Here is a 27,142-nt window from a genome sequence, read left to right as displayed (position 1 = left end):
TTTAAGTGCGATCGCACACGCACGCGTGAACAAGTTGCGGCCTCCCACGAGTGCCCCAGTAAGAAACAAGTGTGCCATGCTCAAATCAGACAATGGGTGATACAATGGCTGTGATGTGCGATTTTTAAGCTTGTAGCATCATTTGTCGAAAGAAGATAAACCAAGTTCTAGCTGGCTTTGAGAGCTTAATGTGAATTGCAGGCCGCGTGCTAGACTATAATAATTGGCTCACCTGTTCTCGGTAGCCTCGACTAGCAGTAGACAGCACTTCTGACCATGCTCAAAAAGTGTTGCAGTGCCCTTTAAATTTTGAAGTGGGGCTTCGTGGCAATGCCAATTTCCCTTGACTAGATGCTTTCACGGTTTAGCACACGTACACTGCAGCGAAACTACCTTTACAGAAAATACATGCAGTTTAATATACATTTACTCGTTCATTGCGATTTCTTCAAAATTTTCAATTATTTCAATTTGAATCAAAGCAAATTTGAATACTATACTATGACTATTGAAAGCATTTTATTATTTGCACAAGACTAAGAAAAAAAAATAGATATTATAATATGCGGGGTTTAAAGTCCCAACCACTATATGATTATGAGAGACGCTGTGGTGGGGGGTTCCTGAAATTTCAACCACCTGGGGTTCTTTAATGATCACCCAAATCGAAGCTCACGGGTCTGCAGCATTTTCGCCTCCATCGATAATGCAGCCGCCACAGCCGGCATTCGCTCCCGCAACCTGCGGGTTAGCAGTGGACTGCCTTAGCCACTAGACCACCGCGGCAGGTTATACGAAAAAGCCGGTGCACAATTAGGCTTTATGGCACGCCTTAGCGGTAAAGTAAGAAAGACTCCCTTGAAGTTATATACAAGTACTTTTTTCTTTCTCCCCCAGTTTGCAGTTTGAGGCGCTGGTTAAATGTAGGGGTGAGTTATACACGAGTAAGAATGATATTGAACTAAGCTCGGAGCCTGCCAAGCATGCACAGCCGCGAGCAAACGTGCTATAACTTTGCTAGAGACCAACTAAAAAATTGGCCCTGTATTTGCATATTAATCTGCGAATGTCGTCGAAAGACGACAGTCTTACACGTGGAGAGAGAGAACAAAACATTTATTTGATGTTCTGCGCAAAAAAAATCGGTGAATGGTATTTTGGAGGCGTGGCGCTAGAGAGCCTCGAGCGTGCAGCGGAAGCGAACGAGCGCATCAAGTCACGTCACACAGGAGACATGAGTGCTATCTGGCAGTTTTCTCGGAAAACGAAGCGCGTGGCTCTGAGACGGACGTGCGTGCCTGTCACAGAGGTGATAAGAAGTGGAACGCAAGGCGACGGGTAGGTGCCACCACCGTGTCGTCTTAGCGAAGCGCTGGAAACACTACGATCCTTAGAATTACTTATGTATGCATTTTCTAGTAAAAGATGCCCATACAGAATATACAGTCGCCGACCGATTTTCCGGACTCCAAAAATTCGGATTTGTTGGATATTCCGGACTTCATAAATGCACCGTCAGGGATCCAATAGAGCTAATGCATTGTTTCGACCGATTTTTCGGGCGAATTTGCCCCTGAAAGTTCGATTTTTCGGACTAAATCGCTCGTTTTGTGCCACGCCCCAAGCCATTGTGAACGCCGCCATGTTGGATTTTCTGTCGGCTTGGCTAAGCTTGGTCTTCAGATGTCTTTCATGCCTCCGAGATTGGAATGCGCACGCCATATTTTAAGTTTCGGAGGCCGTGTTTGCTTTTTAAAAGACGCAGTGATGGATGCCGTTTTCGTCTTCGGTCAGCACTATCGTCATCACATCGCATGAGGAGGAGGCGAAAGAAGGAGTCTTTTATTGTCGTTGCAGCTTTTTTCAGTCGCCATTCTGCACGTGTTGTGTCGCGCAGCGTTGGTCGCGTAGCGTCCCGACGTTGTGTGCTTCACAGCGGCTATCTGCGGCATCGAATTTTGTGTTCTCGGTGCCATGGCTCCGCCATCTGTGTCATCGCGGTAGCCAGGTGGTGTGAAGAAGCGTGGGAAGTATACGACCCTGACGATGGAGAAGAAAGCTGCCATATTCAAGCTAATAGAGAGTGGACGTTCGCAGCTAGATGTCGCCGGATGACGGTCGACGACCGCCCGCAGCCGTCGGCGGCGGAGATCGCCAACGCGGTGACAATTTTGTCGAGCGTTTACGGCGACGATGTCACCTTGGCGCAAATACGGGCAAACCAAATTGCCTCCAAGCGTAGTTTGAGGCAAGGCAGCATCAAGGACTTTTTAAAACCTGCCTGATGCAATAAACTTCAGATTTTGGGCGAAAACGAATTTTTCGGACTGTTCGATTTTTCGTACTTTTTTTCGGTCCCCGCCAGGTCCGAAAAATCGGTCGGCGACTGTATACGTGCTGTTATTGTGCCTCAGATATGCAGTATAATTGATTTTTAATTGATTTTTAATTGACAATCGCACAAGTATGATTGCTGAATCTTGAGCAACATTGGTGGGTGCTACGGATGGGGTTGGCCGTTTAAAATTTTGCTGGTGCCGCTTAGTATTCCCAGAACCGTTAAGAGTGGACAAACAGCAAATGTACAGACAGACCAAAATTTTTGCGTCAAAGGTCCCGGAGAAAGACTATCGTCTTTAAGACTAAGTGCTGAAGCTCCGCATTACCATAGCCTTAATTGAATGACAGGAAAGTTGTAATGATCCATGTTGTTTTGTGGCTTGGTTGCCTATGTTCTCAATGTGCTAGCTGCCTATGCATATTCACTATCGACGAACACAGTAGTGACAGTGGTTTTTCTGCAGCAGTCGCAGGAAACAGTAGTTCCATTTTCAATTTTTGCGTGCTACCCATGCGCATGCCTTCGGAACTGCATCGTTCCTATCTGTGATCGCATTGATGCGGTTTTGTCCGCAATGTTAGGGCAAGCAGCACAGGTTTGAGTTGGTGGGCGTTGAATGCGCGCTATTTTGTGACCGCCTATGATCGCATGCACAACTGGATTTGTGTTCGCATTGGTTGCACCAGAATGCCGTTACGCTTGAACTAGGTGCGCGCTGGCCACACATGTGCTTTTATAACACTGCGCTTATCATTCACAATCGCAAGGCTAGTGGCAACCATAGCTATTTTTGTTTTGACCGCTTTGTCAAGAACATGGCAGAAGTCTCTGAACAATTCTGTCGTGGGCCACACGTGTCCCAAACTGACCAGCAGCATCGCGATGGACGGACAATTAGTTGCTGAGCATCTCAACGGAAAAAAATTTTGCAGCGATGTGTGTGTGCAGGTAAAAAGTGTCTTCAATCAAGTTACTAGTGTTGCAATGCGGTCACACCACTCAGGAAGTCAAGAGCCTATGAGAAATGGCCGAGTTAGTTGCGGTATTTCGCAACAATCCAAGGCAAGTTCCTTTTCTTTGTGTGGTAGTTCTCTCGAAAACGCCATTCTATTCCATTTATTTATTCAACAATACTGCCGATGTCAATCGAGGTTATTGCAGAAGAAAGGCATGTTAAATAGTCACATAATATAGACAGAGAAAAAGAGAACAAAACAAAAAGTGAATAATACACAGCAAAGTATTTGGACAAGACTAACCTCGAGACTGCTGCAGTAACTAAACAATAGTGTCCACAAAAAGTCATAGCAGCTTGAACAGTAAAAAAAATATAAATATTTTGCATAGTAATGCACATTTGCAAATACGTACATATAAAACATGAGAGGGAAAAAAAAGGGAGTCATTTAAGTACACTTACTTTATTACAATATAACCTCATATACCAATTGATAGAAAATTGTTTTTGCAAACAATTGAGAAAAAGAACAGCAAAAAAAGCTCAGTAGCTTGAGCAACTGCAAAAAAATGAGAGTACTTCACACAATTATTGGCATCTTAAAATACTTACAGACACGCAAAAAAAAGGCTAAGCTTATGCAATTAGGTACATTAAAAAAAATCACAGTATTACAATACACTTTTGAATTCATGTTTATAAGAAAATAAATTTTAAAAAAAGGTAAAAATATAGAACGGCTGATATACTGTTCATATAATAACACTGCACTGCAAAGTACAGTCAAATCACGATGATATGACTATGGTTGATGCGAATCTCGCGATGATACGAATTTTAAGGTTGCTTCGAATAGACTACATTATGTGAAATACGCCATGATTCGGTGTTATACGATCAGTTTCCCCAGCAACCATGAATTATATGACCGCACGATTGACCGCTGCACCCAAGCAGCATAACGCAGCTTGTCTGTGGGAGGAAGGCCCATTCACACTTGGCCTCGAAGAAAGTAAATGCGACAAAACTCCCCGAAATTTTGCTCGCTTAGCCACCAAAAAAGCGGCCAGAAAACCTTGCCACGGTGCTGACGCAGAAAAAAATCGGTCGAAGACCAGTTTGGCGGCTACGCGATAGCAGATCGCCTTTCTGCTACGACTTTGGCTACACCGGCCTCACTAGCTCTCAAACCAAGTGATGTAAACAACCAACGATACATCAAGACGGGGGCAAAGGCGTCGGCAGTGGCTTGCGTCGGTTCAATCGCGAACTACCTGCGCAGCACGACAAAGCTCATGGCCTTAAAAAAAAAAACGTGTTCATCGAAAGCCTGCTTTAAATTGCGATCGCTGCGAACCACGGAAGCAGAAGAAGGTGCAGCAGCGGCAAGTCGGCATACCCTAACATGTCTCACTTTTGCACCGACAGCTGAATCCGTCACCGCCGCAGCTGGTGCGGCCGCTCGCGTCGTTTCTTTTGATGTATTTTCCAAAACAATGTTTGTAAAAATGTAAACTGTATCTTTTCAGTGCTTTGCATGCATAATTAGAACTCGGTGTGAATTTTAATGTTCAGGGATAAATTCTAAACGATGAAGACGGCGGCATGTATATGAGGGGCTGAACAAATGTGAACATTTTTGACGGGCACGAATGTCGTTTTGTGGCCGTTCTGGCATTTTCGCTTGAATTTTCCAGTGTGAATCTGCGAGACTGATTTTTTTCGTGTCAACTTTGCAGCTTGTTTTTCTGGCTGCTCACACTTGACGCTCCCTAGATGCCAAGTGTGAACGTGCCTTTAAGCGCTGGCAGCATAAGTGAGAAGACCGCAGCACTTTATTGAGAGATGGTGAAAGCCGGTAAGTTCAGAAAAACATCATGGACTTTTTTTCCAGAAGAAGTAGTCGACCCAATAAAGTTCTTGTTCATCTTCATGATCAGCTTTAACTTGTTCTTGGTTCATACAAATTCAGGATGATACGAATATTCTCCATGCTCGCTTCAAATTCGTATCATCGAGATTTCACAGTAAACTTCTAATTTGGCTACAACAAAATTTTTCGCGCATCTTGTGAATTGCATTTCAGCGGGATTTGACTGCACAGGATGTCACCAAATAATTACTTCATGATCTTCTGTGTTTAGCTACGACGAATTCTTCACATTTACCATCAGGCTAGTGTTCCTGTGGGCCACTGTTGGACCAGCTGAGCGATTCCAGAACATCATTTCATTTTTTTACTTTTTTGTTTTCTTGTGGCCAGTGTGCCCTACAGCATATAAGCACCCATGATGACTTTTCCAGGGTGCATAGCGACCACGAAGAAAAAAATTCAAGGGTTTTTAAGGACTTTCAAGGCCCCAACTAAGGATCTTCAAGGACTTGAGAAATAACATTTTTCTAAGACCGTAGAAAAACAATTTTTTACAGCATGGAAACACATATTTTACTGTAAGGAAGAAAATGCAAGCACAATTTTCATATATGCTGGTTTCATTGCACTGTTTTCTGCTGATTTCAACATCCATTTTGCTGATTCACCTCACAATCGTACTGCACACACATGCACACAAAAGGGGACTAGGTTTCATTGTACTGTTTTCGGCTGATTTACCTCACAATTTAGACGCATTGCACACACGCACAAAAGGGGACTAGGTTTCATACCACTGTTTCCTGCTGATGTCAACATCCCTTTTGCTGATTCGCCTCCGTATCTAGGACGTATTGCACACATACACACAAAAGGGGCCTATTTTCAAACAGTGGACTCGAGATATTAAGTACCCGAAGCTTCCCTTCAGGTTTTAAGTTCCAGAAGCTTCCCCTTCAGGCTCTCATCCATGTCTGCAAGTTCCAGGGACTTCTCGTTTGCAGTTTTTCTTAAACTGTTGGACTTCACAATCAAAGTGATGTCGCTTGTGGCTTCGCCCGCAGAGCATACTTGTCGGCACAGGCTGTTAAGTCAGCGATTGTTGCTTCCAGCCTCCTCTTTTTTGTCTTGATGCTCTCTATCTCTTCTTCAATGTGGCTTCTCTTTGATGCCTTTGTCTGCTCCATCACTTGTTTTTTCGTATCCTCCAAGTAGGCCCGATAACGGTTGTGTGCGGCTGCGACAGACTTTCGCAACTCCTTCATTATGGCAACGTTCAGGATGCCACCAGCCTTGCTTACACCTTCACAAACGATTCGCTGTGACACATACGAGATGTCCTTAAGGTTTTCGACAGAGAACTGGCGGTTGACGCTGAAGCCTCTTTCAACAGTTGCCTGCCCGTGGCTCAAGATGAGAAGAAGCCGGATAACCTTCCACAAGTGCATGTAGGATGAGTCACCCTTCAACAACTCAAGGTAGAACTCGTCCAGGCCAAGAATGTGTTTGTCAAACTGCCGCAGGTTGTGTTTTTTTTCTTGCAGAAGTTCTGTGTATTCCCCAAGGACAGAATCGCGCTCATGCTCACGCAATCGACCAACTGCAATAAGTGCGTCTAGGACCTTTCTGAAGCCTGCAAGGCAGTCATCTGGCTTTGAGGCCATTTGACGGGGATCAAGAGATGACAGTTTCCTAACCAGATGATATGTCAGTGGGCTTTTCTCCAGAATCTTCTTGGTTGTGCTTACAAGGAACTGTTTGCATTCCATCCTAAAGGCAAATACATCTTTGGCGCTCACCTTCGCGGCTTTGAGTACTTGTTCAGCAGCGTGCCCAATATCAACTTTCTCTGATAATACATGGTTATTTGGGTCTGCGACGTCCATCTTCAGCATGCCGACAACTCCTGTGGAAGCGGACAGCACCGAGCACTTCACGAATCTCGCAAGAAGCTTCCTCACGAGGCACTCGAGATCTCTTTTCAAAAAGAACACCAGTGGTTTGTCCAGCTGATATTCCGTGAGGAACGGTTTTAGAATCATCGCGATGCCCAAAGCAAACTTCAGTTTGACCAACAGCAGTGGGTCCTGGCAAAAGTCGCTGAGCTGGATGAACGATGCACACTTAGGCAAGTTCACCTCTTTCTTTTTTGCACATGTGACGTACTTTTGCACGTCACCCCAGAGGGTTATGGCACGTTCAATGACGGGAACACTTTCTACCCAGCGATGAGAAGCGAAGTTGAGAGGAAATGTTACTTGGCCTGTCACAGTAGAGAAGTCTTCCCTTCGTGCTGGCACATCATGAAAAATGGCACTGAGGCTTGAAAGGAGATTCTCTAGGCCCCACTTGCTGGCAACAACGCCCGCCCTGTACGTGTTATGTATGGTATGAAGTTCGCAAGTGCCCAAGTTCAAACACTGAACTTGATGGTTCTGCAGCAGGTATTCCTGCATTCCTCTAAAACACTTCAGGTTTACATTGGGGCCATTCATTGACAGCTGAACAGCTCTCGCCAGCGGCAAATCTTCCAGGGCACCCAGAAGCTTCTCTTGAAGGTCTTCGGCAGTTGAATGTCCCATGAACACCGACGTATAAAACCTCGTGGTCACCCGCTCGGGCATTGTGCTCCAGTAGCGCACATGAATGTCGACTTGTTTCCTCTGCAGGTAGTCGTTCAAAGACTCTTCGAACAGAACAGTGTAACTGTCCGACTGCTCCAATTCGCGTTGCAGGCATGAGAGAAAAAACGATCTCAGACCATGGCACACCACGTATGCAGATTTCCTCTCACTGCAGGAAAATGCCTTAGCGATTTCACTGTCCCGGAACATTTTCTTGAAAAGGTCCCCCGTATGTGCGGACAATTTGTAGGAGTAGTGCACCGTGGCCATTTTCAGTGTCCACAGTATCTTCGCGTCGACCACACTCTCATGAGCTTTGCACAGGCTGCTCACATCCGACGACGTTGAACTTGAAGGAGTTGGCTCGACGCATTGCTTCTCAACAGCTGTGAAGTGGCTCCGCACAGTACTATGAGCTGTGGTTGCTGTCATGTTCTCCACATGCTTTGCGCTTTTCATGTGACTTTTGAGGGCAGACTCCCCCATTGACGAAACGTCGAATGTTTTTGCACATACCTTGCACTTTGCTCGATGCGAGTTTGATGTGTCCGGAGAAATCCACTCTTTATAAGCAGCACCGGCTAACCACGCGTGCTGGAAGTTGCATTTTGCTGGCATATTGCAGCCGCAGAAGACGACTTGGACTATCCACAGACCATGTTTCCCACTACACCGGTAGGGTAGGCTTAGCTTTAGTCGTCGCTACCGCTGCAACCACGCCAGACTGTCGTTAGGGTGGCTAGAATGGGGAGGTGTGATGAGCGGGGCGCCTTTCGCTTGGCGGAGAGGGTCCTTCGGCGCGCCGATGCCGCTAGGGGCGCTGATGGCAGCGGCGCGGGTAGTGAGCGGCGCACTTCGCTGGGTTTGCTTCAGTCGCGCCATAATTTTTTTCGTTAGCAGTCGCACTGTCTTACAAGTATGTCGTCGATCGGTGATTGCGTTGAGTCTCTCTGAAATGTCCGAAGATGTCAACGACAAAAAAGAAGACGCAACGTTGGTGCTTTGTGCCTGGCTGCAACACTGGATATTATAATTCTTCAGGAGAGAAAGTTTCCCTTTTCCGAGCTCCCACGTGTAGTGTGCTGTTCGACAAATGGATTCGTGCTATTCCAAGAGCGGACAAACAGCTTGACGAGAACTCCGCAGTGTGCGAGAAGCACTTCGACCCAAGGTATGTACAAAAAATAGAAGGCACGGTGTTCGCACACCCGAGCAAGAGACCAATTTTGCTTACTTGCGTTCCACGTGTCACATGCTGCATTGCAACATAACCAATTGGCTGTCCTTTTCTCTTTTCTTTTTCACAGATTTGTCGTGCGTACGTTCAAACATAGGATTAATGGTGAAGATGTATACATGCCGCGCGCTGTGCCGACCTTAACAAATGACGCCGTGCCGACGATTTTTCCTAATTTGCCTAAATACTTGACGAAAGCTCTGCCCAAGGAGAGAAAGAGACGGAAAAGCGTGGCTGAAAGTGCTGTTTCGAGTAAAAGAATTAGTGTGAACCACGACAATGTCGAAGAAGGCTCAGCGATTGACCATGACGTGATCGTTTCAGAACAGAACGTCATGTTGACCGAACAGCTGCATTCCTTAAGTGCTATGCTTCACCGTCCTAGCGAGTTGTGGTCGATGCAGAAGTTCGAGCAAACGAATGCATTATGCTACCAGACCGCTAAATTGGACAGAGATTTAACACCTCCTGTTATTCACAACAAGATAGTGTTGTTTGAAGCTGAGGAAGGAGCAGCTGCTCAGTGCAGCATCTTTCTGAACGGGTTCCTATTCAAAAAAAGTGGCTGTCAGACAGTGAGCCAAGCACAGGATCTTCTCAAGTATGCAGACACATTGACACCCTGCGTAGGAATTGGGACAATGGAAGAGTTCCAACCACTGAATTTGGAAAGCAAGGCGAAGCTATCTCAAAATCGTGTCTTCTCCCTTTCTTGCGATGGTTCCTCATCGATTTCGCTACAAGGTATTATGAGATATCGCAGTTGCGCAAACCCTGCCTAAAATATTTTATTTGAGCCTGTAGATACCTGTCCCTGCTTTGGTTAGACTTATCCACCGATTATGGTACACTTTACAGATGGCTCATCTGGACGTTGTACTGCCTGCAGAAAATGCAGAAACCTTCTGAAGGCTCGTCTGCTCCGTCTAAAAAAAAAAAAGACTAAGCGGCCACTTGCAAGAACAGCTGCACAACGACTGAAATGGGCTGTTCGTACGTTGAAGAAAAAGAAAATGAAGCTGCTTACCTTGCAGGATGCCCTGAAGAAGATGCGAGAAAAGACTTCACAAATCATTGCATCTGTGTTAGAGGAAAAGGTACACTGTCCCATTAAGTTGTTATAGATTCATTACTAATAGCTTCTTAATTATTTCAGCTGAAACTTCTTCCAAAAAAGCAACGGGCTGCGGTGCAGGCTTGTTTTGACGCTGCCAAACGAAGGTCCTTGCGCGGATATAACTACAATAAAGAATGGCTCCTTGAGTGCATCATCCTCAGAATGAAAAGTGCACGACTGTATGAGCATCTTAGAGCACACAGAATTCTTGTCCTGCCAAGCCGTGCTTGCCTTCAAAAATACATCAAGGTATGTGATTGCATATGGTGTGCAGTATAGAGATGGTTCCTAATGTTTTTATCTACAGGGATTCGCTGCTGCTTATGGGTTTAATACCAAACTCCTGAGCTGTCTGAAGAAAAAAGTTAAAGACATGGATGAAATGGAGAGGCATGGGGGCATAGTAGTGGATGAAATGAAACTCTCTGCTCATCTGGACTTGCAGTCGTCCAGCAATATTGAAGGCTTTGTCGACCTCGGCAAGTTTACCGATGCCAATGAAAGACACCGCAAAGCTGACCATGGGCTTGTCATAATGTTCCAACCATTTGTGGGGAAATGGACACAAATCATTGGTAATATATTTTTTGCACTGTTAAGGCACATATGCCGAAGCGTTTTGTAATGCTCTATTTCTCTTCAGGTGTGTTTTCATCCAGCGGGAACGTAAAAGCCAGGCTGTTGACAAAACTTTTGGTAGAAGCTACAATTTTGTGTGAGCAAGCCGGCCTCTACGTGGATTACATTTGCTGTGATGGTGCGCCCTGGAACAGATCTATGTGGAACATCCTGGGGATACGCGCCACCCTCAATGACATTCAGTGCAGAGTTGTTCATCCGTGCAACAAACACCGATTTTTGTACTTTATATCGGACTTCCCTCACCTCATGAAGTGCGTGAGAAACACAATGATGAAGCAGGGCTTCAACACCCACAACGGAAGGGCAAGTTGGCTCTAATATTTCTGTGGAATTTTTATGCATAATGCGTACTTCTCAATGCTAATTTGAATCCTTAACAGTTCCTGATGCAATGTGGAAATTTTACAGGCCCACTGGGATCATGTGTCAACCATGTGGAAACTTGACAGCAGTGCCATCACCTTGAAAGTGGCACCAAAGCTGACTCGATCACATATCTTTCCAAATGGATTCGAGAAAATGCGTGTGGACTTAACATTTCATGTTTTCAGTGCCCAAGTGACTCGGTGCTTAGATTTTTACAAAGATCAGATCGAGGAGCAATACACAAATGTTGAGCCAACAAGACTCGTTATTGGTCTCATGGCGGAACTAATCGAGGTGATGACATCCAGGTTTCCAGCAGAAGCTTTACGGTAAGAGTGAAATATTTACCCTGTCGATAATTAGTCCAGACAAAGTTTCTACGCTTCATACATAAACATTATTTCAGGCTTCACAGCCGAAAGGAAGCTGTGCTTGACCAGGCACTAAAGTTCCTCGATTTGTGGGAAGCTCACGCAAGAGGACTTGGCTTTCTAAGCAAAAGTACCGCAGTGGGTTTGCGTGTGACGTTGAAAAGTACGAAGCACCTCCTGGAGTACCTGTGTGAGGAAGTACATTTCAAGTATCTCATGACGGCTCGCCTAAGCCAAGACTGCCTTGAGCGCTGTTTCGGAATCGTGCGGCAGGCAGGTGGTGGCAATGATCACCCAACCCCTGCACAGTTTGTTGTTATCACGAGGTATTTTATTATCAAATTTTACGCCTTATGTTGCATGTCGTATAAACTTGTTACGCATCTGATTATGTTTGACTGCTGTTGTGAGTAAAATATGCATTGTTTATTTATAGATGCCTCAGCTTCTATAGCCTGGCAAAGAGTCCGAAGGGTGGCAATGTAGCTGACGGAGTGGTGGAATCTCTTCTCTCTCTGGAAGAAATGCTGCACGAGGTGGAAGATCACAACGAAGACAACGAAAGACTTTCATCTGACGTGCTAGAAGTGTCTGTAGATCATGCGTCATACACTGTTGAGCGAAGTGACGCCCGCCTTGTGTATTATGTCGCAGGTTATGTCGCAAGAAAGCGTGTACTTCGTAGTAATTGTGATGATTGCAAGAACGCCTGCCTTGCTTCTAAAGAAAATGTGCCAGGAAATCTCCCAGCCCAGGCAAGCAAGCTGTGGGATCTCGGAGGACTTTTGTATCCGTCGAATTCCTTCTATAACCTGATATTATCCCTTGAGAACAAAATCACTCGCTTCTTGAGCACATCACGTCTTCATGCCAAATCGGCCGTTGAGATGATGAAGGGGATAGGCGAGACGCAACAAATTGGTTGCGCAAAGCATGCTGCTTTTTTGACGAAAAGTGTGGTGCGATTTTATTGCCTCACTCGTGTCCACTTTTTTTTGAAAGGGATGAACCAAAAGGAAGACGAAAAGAAAGGGCGGAGAGTAAAGCCATGCGTACTCTAGTGGCAGTGCATGAATGGCATGCGTGGAAATAAAGTTGTGTTTTTGTGAAAAAGTGTCTGCTAAATTTATGCTGCTGGGAACAATTCTCAAGTCACACGCTTAGCGGTATAGGTAAATTTTGGCGCTCTTAATGCGTGACTCATCTGAGTTAATGTATACATTAACTCAGATGAGTTTTAGCTGCCTATAGGCAGCTAAAACTGCTTCGTTTTTCTGCGGCGAGCAGCGCGCTGCGGCGAGCAGCGCGCGCTCATTCGTACATCGCCTGCGAAAGGCTACCCGCGCCGGTGCGTGCAGCGCCCCAAGCGGCATCGGCGCGCCTTGGGGACCGGTTTCTGCGGCCGCTTTTCACACCTCATATTCTAGCCACCCTACTGTCGTACTGCGCAGTAGCTACAGGAGTGGATTGGATTGGATGCCTTGCTAGCTCCAGTACATAGTTGCCAGGCGTTCCAGCAGAATCCGCTAAAACTGGCTGAACCGAAGCCTATTGACGAGATTCGAGAAAATTTAAGGACCTGAAAAAATTCAAGGGTTTTCAAGGCCTTGAAAAAAAAAATATTATCAAATTCCAGGGTTTTCAAGGGTTTCAAGGACCGCATTGAACCCTGCTTTTCCCTCATGGACACCACCAATCTTTCGTTCAAAAGCAGTGGTGCTCACACCAACAGCAGAATTTCTGCAAAACGAGCTCTCTAGCACTACTGTGTTAATCAGACAGCTACTACGGCTTAAACAATGATCTAGGATGGATGAAAATTATTGATGCTATGCTTCAGTAGTGGCAGAATACAAACGTTTCAAAATAGTTTTTCTTCCAAAAATCAGCTTCCCCACTTATTAAATGTTGCCAAAAAGTGTCCCTAAAAGACACATCATGTGGAGTGAAGGCCCACTGTTCACAATGACGAGAATTAGTGCTGTGAAACTGAACTAACCGTGGGTGCCTCCAATGGCCTTGACCGCCAAGTAGTGAGGACCCACATCACCTTGCAGGGGCACACCCACCAGTCGTACCAGCGGGCTGCTGCCTTTTTCTTCCACCAGTGAAAGCCAAGATGGCAGCCGATCCTCACCTGCTTCAACCACCTGAAATAATGACACAGCCAGAATTATTAGCAAGGACAGGTCACGCAGACATGTGCAAATGCTCATCGCTTTGAATATTCAAACAAACATAGTGAAATTCAAATTTTCTTCCATACAAATTTAAATTACAAATTTCGAAGTATTTCAAATAAACAGATATTTAAAGCACATGACTCCCTATAAATGTGCTTTCACTGCAGTGGAGGGGTGTTATATCGTGAATACACCTAGACCAGGGAAATCTGCACTGGCAAAGCCCCTCTTTAAGGTTAAATAAACACATTACCTTAATGTCAATTGATTGTTTTTCAAGTTTAAAAGCTTGTTATACTAGCTTTCATGCTCTACTAGTGGCGGATCCAGAGGGAGGAAAATCGCACCCCCCCCCCCGAAAGCCTGTGTCGTCCCCGTCTCTCCAGTCCTTGCTGTCCACCTCCTATCATCAATTAGGACTAATGAGTAGGACGAATGTGAGAACATATTAACAGTACCTATGCTATCATAGGGCTTTTTGTGCTAGTAAAAGAAAAAAAAAGTAATGACCCCCCTCTTTTGGTGTTACTCAGGAGACCCCCCCCCCCCTAATATGAGTGGCTGGACCTGCCCCTGTGCTCTATGCATAGAAAATTTTAAAACACAGCCTATTTTACATAATCCAACTAAAGTCTAGAGTTGCTACCATTTAAAATTACTTCCACCTCATTTTCGACAAAAAGTAATGACGCGCACGCCTTGTTCAATTTAAAAAAAAAGAAACAGTGAGCAAGTTAGTTGAATCATGACAAATTAGCTAATTTAATTATTCTTGTTACATGTGATATATACTAGTATAATCTGAAGTTATTCAACCAAGTCATGATTCACTTTGTGATCACTTCGAACATAAAATGAATTCTCCCACAAGTGCTCATTCTGTCAAAAGGCCTAAATGTAGTTCATTTATAAAACAGATGGCAAAATGAAAGTTAAAGGGGCCCTGCAATACTTTTTGAGCATGATCAAAAAACGCTGCCAATAAGTTGTAGAGGCTTCCAAAAATACGCGAGCCAAACATTATAGCGTAACACGCGGTTGGCAATTCACATTAGATTATCAAAATCAGCTAAAAATTGCTTTGTCTTCTCTCAACAAATGACAAAGGAAGCTTAAAAATCGCTAGTAGAAAACCTTCTATGAGCCATTCGCTGATTTGAACATGTCACACTCAATTGTTACAGAAATTGCCGTGGGAGGCCGTGACTTGTCCACAAGTGCGCGCGCAATCACACTGAAAATGTCACAAACTATTCGAATAAAAAAAATGAAAAGAAGTGCCCAAGGTCACGAGGCACACGTGACTTATTTTCTTTGCCCATGCCATTCCTCCCTGCTTACCTCACAGTGCCTTCATTGGGACAAGATAAGAAAGAATGCGATTGCAGTGTGCGACATATCTTTGTGATTCCGCTCGGGCTGATAGACTGTTAAAATTTTTGCGGGATTGAATTCATGAAACAATAAACTCGCAAACTCATAGCCTTCCCGATTTGCCAATTAGCTCTGGCAACAACACAACGGTGCAATGAAGGCGATAGCGAAAAATTGTAATATTATACGAAGTCTGGCAGCCAACCCTTTTAGATTCTATTTCGCGGAACTCCTACAAAATAGTGTGAGCAAATATGGCCGCTCTAGGGAGAAGCGCTCTTTTCACACAGCCTCTTCCAGTTGAAAACGGACTGATGCTCGCTCGCCGAGATAGCACGTGCGCCAGCGATCGTGACCGCCCTCATAATCAAAGTTGATTGTTACTACGCGAGTGACCCCCTTCCCTCCCTTGTTTTTTTTCATGCTCATTTGAGTGACCTTCCTCCACCCCACGTTTTTTTTCAAGCTCATTGAAGGCCGGTGGTTTCATTTCTGTTCGAACATTTGACAGCAGTTCTAACACGCAAGGGGATGTTATTGTATGCGCCCTCGAGGTAATATAGATTGGCAGACTCATCTGATCTTTACAGTGCTCATGCGCTTTTACCCGCCTGTGAAAGTTACAATGCGTGGGGGCATGCTATCAATTTAGCGTCTCTCATAATCAAATGGTGGTTTTGGGGCGCTAAACCCCACAAATCAATCATCAATCATCTATCAATTTAAACTTATTACGGAACATGGTGGCGATGGGGAAAACCCACCAAGAGTGTTCATATTGGAATGAGCCGTTTTAGAGTGGCACTCGTTTATAAAACGGAAGAGCGGTCACGACGCAATTTCGCGCTGCATCAACACCAACCTTACGGCCCAGCAGCGCACCAACATCATCGCCCTCCTCGAGCGCTTCCGCGCCAGCTTCGACCATCAGCAACTGACTTTGGGCCGTGCTTCCGCAGTATCTCACGAAATCGACACTGGCCTTCACGCTCCTTTACGTCAGCGTCCGTACCGGGTATCGGCATCTGAGCATCGCATAATCGCGGAACAAGTTGACGACATGTTGAAGCGAGGTGTTATCGAGCCCTCTAACAGCACATAGGCCTCCCCAGCTGTTCTAGTCAAGAAAAAGGATGGCTCAATAAGATTCTGCGTCGACTAAAGCCGGTTGAATAAGATCACGCGCAAAGATGTTTACTCGCTACCTCGCATAGACGATGCCCTTGACTGCTTACAAGGCGTGAAGTTCTTCTCGTCACTAGATCTGCGTTCAGGTTATTAGCAGGTTTCCATGGCTGAGGCTGATCGCCCCAAGACGACTTTTGTTACCCCTGATGGCTTATACGAATTTAACGTCATGCCATTCGGGCTCTGCAATGCGCCTGCCACTTTCGAGCGCATGATCGACAACATCCTCCGTGGCCTGAAATGGCAGACATGTCTGTGCTATTTAGCCGATGTCGTGATATTTTCAAGCGACTTTTCAACGCATCTTCAGCGGCTCGAAACAGTGCTTACTTGCCTCACCGCCGCCGGTCTACAGCTCAACTTGAAGAAGTGCTGCTTCGGCGCTCGAAAACTCCTAATTTCGGGCCATGTTGTATCTAGAGATGGCATTCTTCCGGATCCGACTAAACTCCGTGCCGTTGCCGAATTTCTTAAGCCGAAGACCTTAAAAGAACTTCGCAGCTTCCTCGGTTTATGTTCATATTTTCGTCGTTTTATTCGCAACTTCGCCTCCATCACATCGCCCTTGACTGACCTTCTTGCCTGCAACAATGACCTTTCCAGTTGGTCGTCAGCTTGTGATGATGCATTTGCCACACTCTGCCACCTTCTTACGTCACCTCCTATACAGCGACATTTTTATCCTCTTGTCCCGATGGAAATACACACGGATGCTAGCGGAGTTGGCCTCGGTGCTGTGCTTGCCCAGCGTAAACCTGGATTTGATGAGTACGTCGTCTCTTACACCAGCCGTGCACTCACAAAAGCAGAAGCCAACTATTCAGTCACCGAAAAAGAGTGTCTAGCCATCATATGAGCCATAGACAAGTTTTGACCATATCTTTACGGGCGCCCATTCAGCGTGGTTACAGATCATCACGCATTATGTTGGCTCTCCTCGTTGAAAGAACCCACCAGCCGGCTCGCCCCTTGGCCGCTTTGGCTACAAGAGTACGACATCCACGTGGTTTACCGATCTGGCCGAAAACATTCCGACGCAGACACTTTCTCCCGATCACCTCTACGATGTAGTGACAAGTCGCCGTCTTCGCCTGCCCCCGACGTATCTGCACTTAGTAGTGTCAGCGACATGCTACAGGAGCAACGAAAAGATCCTTGGATCGCTTCACTTATCAACTTTTTTAGTCGAACTCCCTCGCAAAATATCCCTAGAGGTATGCGTCGTCAAATACAGCACTTCGTCGTCAGAGATGGTTTGCTATACAGACGGAATTATCTCTCCGAAGGACGCCAATGGCTCCTAGTCATTCCCAGACTTCTCCACTCAGACATATGCGCCTCCTTTCACGCCGACCTACAATGCGCCCATGCTGGAGTGTTAAAAACCTACACCCGCCTGTCCCACCGCTACTACTGGCGTGGAATGTATCGCTTCGTTCGTCGCTACGTACGTTCCTGTCTCGCTTGTCAACGCCGGAAGAATCCCACTCCAAGTTCTCCAGCTCCACTACAACCCTTACTTTGTCCTGCCCGACCGTTTGACCGTGTTGGTATTGATCTGTATGGACCTCTTCCGATTACACCGGCTGGAAATCGCTGAGTAATCGTCACTATCGATCACCTTACGCGCTACGCAGAAACTTCACCACTCTCTTCTGCGTCAGCCAGCGACGTCGGTCGTTTCATACTGCATCAGATCATTTTACGTCACGGTGCACCGCGTGAACTCCTGAGTGACCGAGGGCGTGTGTTTTTGTCAGACGCTGTCGAATCGCTTCTCAAGGAATGCCAAGTCATTCATCGCACCACCACCGCGTATCATCCTCAATCTAACAGCATTACAGAAAGATTCAACCATACATTAGGAGATATGCTGTCAATGTACGTCGCAACCGATCACACCAATTGGGACAGTATTCTCCCTTTTGTAATTTACGCGCATATCACTGCTGTCCAGACAATCATTGGTTTCTCTCCATATTTCCTCCTTTATGGTCGCGAGCCCTCTTGCACGCTAGACACCATCCTTCCTTACCACCCGGATGTTGCTGAGTCGACGACGATGTCACAAGCTGCTAAATACGCAAAAGAGTGTCGTCAGCTTGCCCGCTCCTTCACAAGTGCTGAAGAGCAACGCCAGAAACACCACCGCGATAGCTCGACGCCTCCGGCTTCTTATGCATCAGATGACCTTGTCTGGCTTCGCATCCCTTCAACCACCCCTGGTCTCTCAACGAAACTGATGTACAAGTATGACGGACCTTACCGTGTGGTTAAACAAACTTCACCCGTCAATTACATCATGGAGCCGCTTGAGCAGCCCCATGATCAACGACGCCGTGGACGTGAGACTGTCCACATAGACCGCCTAAAACCGTATTACGATCCCTCTATTGTCTCCTGTCCATGAGTCGCCAGGATGGCTCTTTTCCGGAGGGGAGGAAAATGTAGGGAAGAAGATGAGTGCTACTCAGAAAGGCAGGGGGTATGACTCAGTCGGTGAAGAAGACGTCGTTTGGTTGGCTGGGGACTCAGGCTAGTTCCGCCATTACCACTTGACGTGTCGTGACCGCTCTTCTGTTTTATAAAAGAGTGCCACTCTAAAACGCCTCATTGTAATATCATTTTTATCGCAATAATAACGCACTTTTTTGCCACTTAATAAGTGTTTTGGGTTAGCTGTGCCTTCAGTCCCCTTTTTGTTTAATTTGTGTGTTTATTTTCCGAAGTGTGGTTCTAAACCTGCATCTAACAGAATCCCCTTTATGACGAATTTTTCCAGGAATTTATCAATTTTGATACATTCCTTAACTTTAGATGCAAAACCATTACGCATCCGTGCATCGTCTGCATAAGGTTGATATTTTCTAGAACATATTCCAGTGGAGTATCAGTTCAGCAGATAAATGGTTTCACCGAAAATTTTTGAGCACGAAATTTGACCAGGGCTACTATGTCTGCGAAAAACCTAGTGATGCTTAGCAAAATCTAACAAAACACTCCTGAAAACTTAGGAATCAACCAGCTCCACTGTATTTATGCCTTGTACAACTTAATGCAAGCCTTGCCATCTATTCTTTTTTGTAATACACATACATACAGGGCACAGATGGTACGAGGTAAAGAACTTTGCTCGTTGAAAAGTGTGCAAGCAAATGTGGTAGTGAAACACGATGTGCAATAATAGGATACTTGTTATATCTTGAATAAAAGAAGTGTGCATTTCAGGGCTCGTTTTCTTTGTTAAGACACAATATTAATGAGATCTTAGATAGGCGCCGTGATAGCTCAATTGGTAGAGCATCGAACGTGTTATTCAAAGGTCGCATATTTGGTCCCTGCCCACAGCTAGTTATCCTTTCGCCTACTTTTCTTTCTCTATAATTACATCACAACGCCCAAAATACATTTCTTATCATTATTGTCTCTTAGATCTTGTAAATGTTATATTACTTGCAATATGATACTCGTTATAATATTTCCATGTGCGTTTTTTATTTACACTTATGTTTCATTCGGTTTTCGGCCACAAAGCCTCTCTGGAAGGCTCAGCGCAAACTGCGCCTCGTTGTTCAAGAAGGTTCAAGATGATAGTAGATTGTTTTGTTAAGGTTACGCCCAATTGGCGGACATCACAGATTATTCTGGAACCTACGTGGCCACTAGTGATAACGCTAGAATATTCAATGAAACGTGTATAAATGCCGACGCGCTTCACCGCTTGTCAGTTGATCAACGACCGACGCTCTGCTCGCCGCTATCAGTGCCAGCGTCTTGCTGTAATACGACTTTCTTTTCACTTGCACACAAGTTCAGCCCAAATAAACAGTTTAATATTCAACCTGCAGTCTGCTCTCTTTGTCCACATCACAACCCCCGTGACAATAATATGCTAGCAATGTTCATAGAAATAAAGATGAAGTTACAACAGCCTAGATATTAGATTACTTTGAGAAAAACTACAGTCGACTCTCGTTAACTCAAACTCTAAGGGACCTCTTAATTTTGTTTGTATTATCAAGAAGTTTGAATTATCAGAAGTTCTCAGATATACGACTCCAGGTGATGTGACACCACACTTTAGATTAGGCATTTATTTTATCACATAAAAAAAATTTCTAAGTGTTTTCAAACCTAACTGCATGCTATGAAACTGAAAGCACAGGTGCAAGTAAATGGCCAAGTTTATTGGTCATTTACTGCTGATCAGACCTTTTAAAGAAATCTTGGACTGCCTACTTCTTTACACTAGTTGAGCTCTCTATACCAGTTGAGAAGCATCATGACTTACCATGCATGTGCTTCGTTTCAAACAATTGTTTACTAGCAAAACCTTTTTTCTTGAAGGCTTGAGGCACTTATTTTTCATTTTTAGACTGTTAGGACTATATAAGCTGTAGCGAAGAGAAATGCCCACTACTGCAGCGACATCGACACGTTGGCGCGAGGCACGAGCTAAGTCTGCCTACTTGCTGCTGCGACGCTGCCCATACACCCGGCCAGCTCTTGCTGCTTCTGTACTGACGCTGATACCGCTTTTGACCTTACATATACATTATATTTTGGTGGAGGTGCTGCGGTCTTCCTCAGTCCTGGAACTGCGTAGCCGAAAGCTGCGGTCCGTCATGCCTGACGACCCTGTCTTCACACTGCCACCGGCTTCGCCCCGCAGGAGCTCCCAGTGCCCAGCTCTTGCGAGAACCAGTCATCTTCAGCGGCACCGACGAGAAAGACGTTGAGGATTAGCTGGAATCTTATGAACGAGCCAGCGCTAACAAATGGGACGATCCTACAAAGCTTGGTACTGTGATGTTTCATTTAACGGATGTTGCCAAGCTGTGGTACAGAAACCATGAGGCAGATATCCCCACTTGGATGACCTTCAAAACCTGCATCACAGATGTTTTTGTACGCCCTGGTGTGTGGAAACTTCACGCTGAACAACGCTTACGAGGCCCGTCCCAACAAACTGGTGAGGCATTCACCAGCTACATTGGGGACATCCTCGACCTCTGCCAGCGTGTCGACCCGTCGATGGCGGAAACTGACAAGGTACGACACATCATGAAAGGCATTTCCGACGCCTTTCAAATGCTGCTCTCGAAGAACCCTGTCACTGTCTCTGAGGTCATCAAGCTGTGTCAGAGTTTCGACGAGCTGCGACGACAGCATCTCCTTATGCGACGCCCTAACGTCCCGGATGACACCCTCTCAAGCCCGACCACCACATCTGACCCTCAATCGCAGCTATCGCAGATCAAGGAGTTTGTTCCTGCTGAGGTCGCTCGTCAGCTATCGCTGCTATCAACAGCCGGCCAACCACCGTCACCTCTGCCAGCAAACATTCGCCAGGTCATCCAGGAGCAAGTTTGCGCGGCTCTGCCATCTCCCCGTGACACTTCATCATTGCCGAGCCCTGTTGCCTGTGCCGAGGTAAATGCACCACTAAGGTATGCTGAAGTGGCGGCTTGACCACCTCTTCAGACCTTTACGTCACTACCCTCAGACGTGCCGCTGCGACCCACTCCTCGGTTCGCTCAGCCAAGGTCCGTCCAGAGTAGTGGACAATGGCGTACACTCGACAATTGTCCAATATGCTTTGCCTGTGGGCTACCTGGCCACATAGCGCGATACTGCCGTCGGCACGTCCCTGTCTACCGCCAGAGCTACGACCAGAGCTTCGAACCTGCCCTTTATGTGCCATCGCGCCTTTTGTTCACAGGCTCTCAGCCCCCAGACCAGATATCATCGTACGCCGAACACCGCCCTCCTGTTAACCGCCGCTCGCCATCACCTCAACGCCGCTCGTCATCGCCGATGCGTCATCGTCCTTCATTGCTGGAGCAGAAAAACTAATTGCCGCAGTTCCAGAGACAGGAACTGCGTTGCCAGCGAAAAGACCAAGGCCTCTCACTTCACCACGAATGTTCCGGACGTACATGTGGATGGCGTGGCTGCACTCGCTCTTGTCGACACTGGTGCCGCAGTTTCAGTGATAAGTTCTAGACTCTGCCGCTTGCTCAAAAAAGTTACGACGCCACTAGCAAGTATATCACTTCGTACAGCCAGCGCAGACCGCGTCACACCGGCCGTTGCCTGTACTGCTCGCATCACGATTGATGGCCTCATTTATGTCGTTGAATTGCTAGTGTTGAATTCCTGTTCCCATGACCTCATTTTGGGCTGGGATTTTCTCTCCACTAATAAGGCCGTCATCGACTGCTCTCGTGCTGAGGTGGCATTTGAAGTGTTTGACGACGGTCCATTATACGATGCTCATGAAACCGGGGACAAACTATTTGTTGCTGAAGACGTCATCATACCGCCGCACTCTTTTGCCCTTACCATGGTGTCTTGCAACTCGCTTGAAGAGTCTAGTGCCCTTTTCACGCCATCTGCTCTTTTCGGTCGTTGCAAGTGTTCGCCGCTACCTTATGACCTTCTAGAACTTCATGACGGCGTCAGCAGACTGCTTATCTCGAACCTCTTGTCATGTCCTGTAACACTACTTTGGGGTGAGTACGTCGGGCGTGTTTACAGTCTCGACCCTTCTGCAATTATCGACATGCCGACTGATCCTTCCGCCGAACACGAAATCACCGGAGTGACCTGCGCCTTTTCGCCGCAGACTACTAGGCCTGACGTACTGAGCAGCTCCATTGCCGACACGTTAACCGTTTCGCAACGTGCTCAGCTTCTACGACTGCTGAACAAGTTCCGTTCTTCCTTCGACTGCCAGCATACTCCCCTCGGCCGCACATCAGCTGTGTGTCATCGCATCAACACAGGTCTACCAATGCGCCATTGCGTCAAAGACCCTATCGCGTGTCCGCAGCCGAGCGCCAGGTTATCGATGACCAAGTAGCTGACATGCTCAAGCATGGCGTCATCCAGCCTTCGAATAGCCCCTGGGCATCTCCTGTCGTTCTCGTTAAGAATAAGGACAGGTCAATTTGCTTCTGTGCTGACTACCCTCGTCTTAACAAAATAACTCAAAAGGACATTTACTACCCGTCACCGAGAATCGACGCTGCCCTTGGCTGCCTCCAAGGTGCGGAGTTCTTCTCTTTTATTGACTTACGGACTGGCTACTGGCAAGTCACTCTGGCACCTGAAGATCAGCCTAAGACGGCCTTTGTCACACCTGATGGCCTTAACGAATTCTGTGTCATGCCTTTTGGTCTTTGCAATGCACTCGCAACATTCGAGCGAAAGATGGGCAATCTTTTGCATGGCCTGAAGTGGAAAAGATGCCTGTGCTACTTGGATGACTTGGTTCACCGGATGACATTTTCACCGGATTTTCCAACGCATCTCCGCAGGCTAGATGAACTGCTGCAGTGCCTAACTGACGCCGGCCTTTAGCTCAACCTGAAGAAATGCCGCTTCGGCGCAAGTCAGCTCACCATCCTCGGTCATATTGTATCTAAAGAGGGTATTCTTCCTGACACCGCCAAGCTTCGGGCAGTTGCAGAGTTCCCTAAACCTGCGTTTCTGAAGGATCTGCGCAGCTTTCTTGGCCTCTGCTCGTATTTGTGCCGCATTATTTGGAATTTTGCGATGATCACCGCCCCCTTGACTAAACTTCTACGCAGTGACTCGAAAAGTTACGCTTGGTCACCTGCCTGTGACGATGCTTTCGAAAAGATGCGCCGCTTGTTAACCTCGCCGCCAATCTTGCGTCACTTCGACCCGACTGCTCCGACGGAGGTACACACCGATGCTAGCGGTATTGAACTCAGCGCTGTGCTCGCGCAGCACAAATCGGGATTCCAGGAATATGTAGTCGCATACGCAAGCCGTACCCTCACCAAAGCAGAGAACAACTATTCTGCGACAGAGGAGTGTCTGGCAATTATATGGGCTCTAGATAAATTTAGACCGTACCTATATGGTCGCCCCTTCGACGTAGTCACCGATCACCATGCGCTTTGTTGGTTATCCACGTTGAAGGACCCCTCCGGCCGTATAGCTCGCTGTGCTTTGTGGTTGCAAGAGTTCGACATGCGTGTTGTGTACAGGTCTGGCCGACGTCACACTGATGCCGACGCTCTATCACGCTCACCTGTGTCCTCCGAAAGCTCTGCATGTTTATCTGCAGTAGACGAAATGGTTGCGTTCCCAGAAAACTGTGACATGGCGTCTGAGCAACGTAAGGATGACTGGATCAGCTCTCTTCTGCGATTCCTTACAGATCCGTCGACTTCTCCATCTTCTTAAACGTTGCGCCGTCAAGCGGCTCGCTTTGAGGTCCCTGATGGCCTCCTTTATCGCAAGAATTACAAGTCTGACATCCGAAAGTGGTTACTGGTCATACCTCGCCATCTTCGTGCTGCAATATGTTCAGCTTTCCACACTGACCCTCAGTGCGCGCATGCGGGCATCTTCAAAACATACGCTCGGCTTTCCTCCCGGTTTTATTGGCGAGGCATGTACACCTTTTTGCGCAAGTACATTCAGTCATGCCCACAGTGCCAACGACGAAAAGCTCTGCCTCGTCATACCTCTGGTCCGATCCAGCCAATCCCTTGTACAGCCAGACCTTTTGACCGCATTGAAATCGATCTGTACGGGCCTCTTCCATTCACGGCTTCCGGAAACCGTTGGATTGTTGTCGCTGTCGACTATTTGACGCAATACGCAGAAACAACCGTTTGCCTGCTGCCACAGCACGTGACGTATCTTCTTTTCTCCTGCAGACCTTCATTCTCCGTCACGGCGCACCGCGTGAACTTTTCAGCGACAGAGGACATGTATTCCTCTCTGAAGTCGTCAACGCACTCCTTGCCGAATGCCGTACCATTCACCGGACTACCACCCCCTACCATACGCAGACGAATGGATTGACGGAAAGATTCAACCGTACCCTAGGGGACATGATATCTAAGTATGTTGCCTCAGACCATTCCGATTAGAACCTCATTCTGCCTTTTGTGACGTATGCATGTAACACTGCTCCACAGGCAACTACGGGCTTTTCGCCATTTTTCCTGTTATATGGCTGAAACCCTTCCACCACACTAGATACCATTCTACCCTTACCAACCAGATTCCTCCGAGTCTACACCTATCCCTGAAGCTGCCCGCCGTGCCGAGGAATGCCGTAAGCTCACCCAGTCATTTACAACTGTAGACCAATGGAGACAAAAATCTCGACGTGACGATAACCAGCCGGACCCTAACTTTGTTCCCAATACTCTTGTGTGGCTTTGGGTTCCCGCTGTGCCTACAGGCCTTTCCTCGAAGCTTGCTTCAAAATACCAGAGACCCTACCGCATTGTCTAGCAGACTTCACCTGTTAACTACATCGTCGAACCCGTTACGCTATCCACAGACCAGCGCTTTCAGGGTCGTGAAACCCTTCACGTACAGCGGTTGAAACCTTATTACGATCCGCTCGTACTCTGTTCCCCGTAAGTCGCCAGGATGGCTCCTTTTCCGACGGGGACAAAGTGTAGTGAAGAGAAATGCCCACTACTGCAGCGACGTCGACACGTTGGCGCGAGGCACGAGCTAAGTCTGCCTGGTTGCTGCTGCGACGCTACCCGTACACCCGGCCAGCTCTTGCTGCTTCTGTACCGACACTGATACCGCGTTTGACCTTGCATTTACATTATGAAGCATGCATATTCTCATATAGTAGTAGGAAAGCAGTAGATTTTTTTGGTATAAAACTGTGAAAAGTATGAATTGACTGTACAATGGAGTTTGAATTAAGAGGCTTTTAAATACATTGACAGAATAGAGGGCCAACCAAAAAATTGCATTTGCTTTCAATTAACCAGAAGTATGAATTATCAGTTTGAATTATGGTGAGTCTACTGTACTTTCAAGTTCATTATATTAGGGTACAGTAAAACCTCTAACAACATTAATGAATATAATCAGCAAATCATGATTTGCTCAGCAAATCCTCTCACAAACCATTTCATGTACCGTATTTTCCGGTTTATAGGTCGCACCCTTGTATAAGTCGCACTCCCCTCAAAATAGCAGTTTTTCTGAAAAAAAACGTATATAAGTCGCACCGGTGCATAAGTCGCACCGGTGTAGAAGACGCACTTCCTCATCCGACCACCGACATTTAAGTATCTCGTCGTGACAATGCATTGCAAAAATGCATGCTTGCGACGGCCAACGCTTTTGCACGTTTCTAGCTATCGGCAGTCACGCGTGCGAGCGCTTTTAAACACACATAAAAACAATACTTTCAGAAGTACCTTTATTATTCCGATAGCTTGGTGACGTTTATTCAAAGCCATCGAAGTCGTCTTCCTCCGAGTCGCTCACGAACAACGCAGCTACTTCTGGTTGCAGTACTGCTGGCACATCACTGTCGTCCTCCGACTCGCTCGAATCGGATTCTTCAACGTCGCCATCGTCGCCATCGGCCGCGCAGGGGATCAAACCGGCCTTGCGAAAGCCCGCCACAATGGTCTTCGCAGAAATTGACTCCCAAGCGTCACTCACCCATTTCGCCACTTCGCCGAACTCCGCGCGTCTCATGCGCCCCGTTTTTGTAAAGCTGTGTTCTCCCTCCGACATCCACGTTTCCCACGAACGTCGCAGAACTGCCTTGAAGCTGCGGTTGACAGAAATGTCAAGCGGCTGAAGCATCTTCATCATGCCGCCGAGAATAATCACTGGCATACAGTTCTTTGAACTGATCTTTTTCTTGACAATATCGGTGATGTGTGCCCGTATACTGTCCATTACCAGCATTCCTGGCTTCACGTGGAAGAATCCGTCTGGTCGACGGGAAAAACAGCGGTCAAGCCACACACTCATCATTCCCTCGTCCATCCAACCTTTTTTGTTCGCCTGAATCACCACTGTAGGAGGGAAATTATCCTTCGGCAAGGTTTTCC

At 46.6% G+C, this 27,142-nt stretch overlaps 2 protein-coding genes across 3 annotated transcripts in view; both read right to left on the bottom strand.

Moving 5' to 3' along the window:
* LOC119174162 (dystroglycan 1-like) overlaps nt 1–27,142 on the bottom strand; it is a 51,475-nt gene that overhangs the window by 11,041 nt on the left and 13,292 nt on the right. For both annotated transcript variants that reach the window (XM_037424984.2, XM_075896080.1), the window contains exon 3: nt 13,529–13,679. In XM_037424984.2, the coding sequence (XP_037280881.2) occupies nt 13,529–13,679 (151 nt within the window). The remainder of the gene's footprint in view (nt 1–13,528; nt 13,680–27,142) is intronic.
* On the bottom strand, nt 548–8,414 carry LOC142817977 (uncharacterized). The gene is made up of 2 exons (XM_075896081.1): nt 5,914–8,414; nt 548–5,840 (listed from the first exon to the last, which is right to left on the bottom strand). Exon 1 carries the CDS (start codon nt 8,412–8,414, stop codon nt 6,204–6,206), a length of 2,211 nt encoding a protein of 736 aa, XP_075752196.1. The 3' UTR covers nt 548–5,840; nt 5,914–6,203.

Source organism: Rhipicephalus microplus, chromosome 5, assembly GCF_043290135.1.
Source record: "Rhipicephalus microplus isolate Deutch F79 chromosome 5, USDA_Rmic, whole genome shotgun sequence".
In the NCBI taxonomy this organism is placed as follows: Eukaryota; Metazoa; Arthropoda; class Arachnida; order Ixodida; family Ixodidae; genus Rhipicephalus; species Rhipicephalus microplus.
This window is presented reverse-complemented; position numbering and strand designations above follow the sequence as displayed.

Coding starts and splice junctions, on each gene's coding strand:
- LOC142817977 (XM_075896081.1), bottom strand. CDS start 8,414: ATGCCAGCAAAATGCAACTTCCAGCACGCGTGGTTAGCCGGTGCTGCT.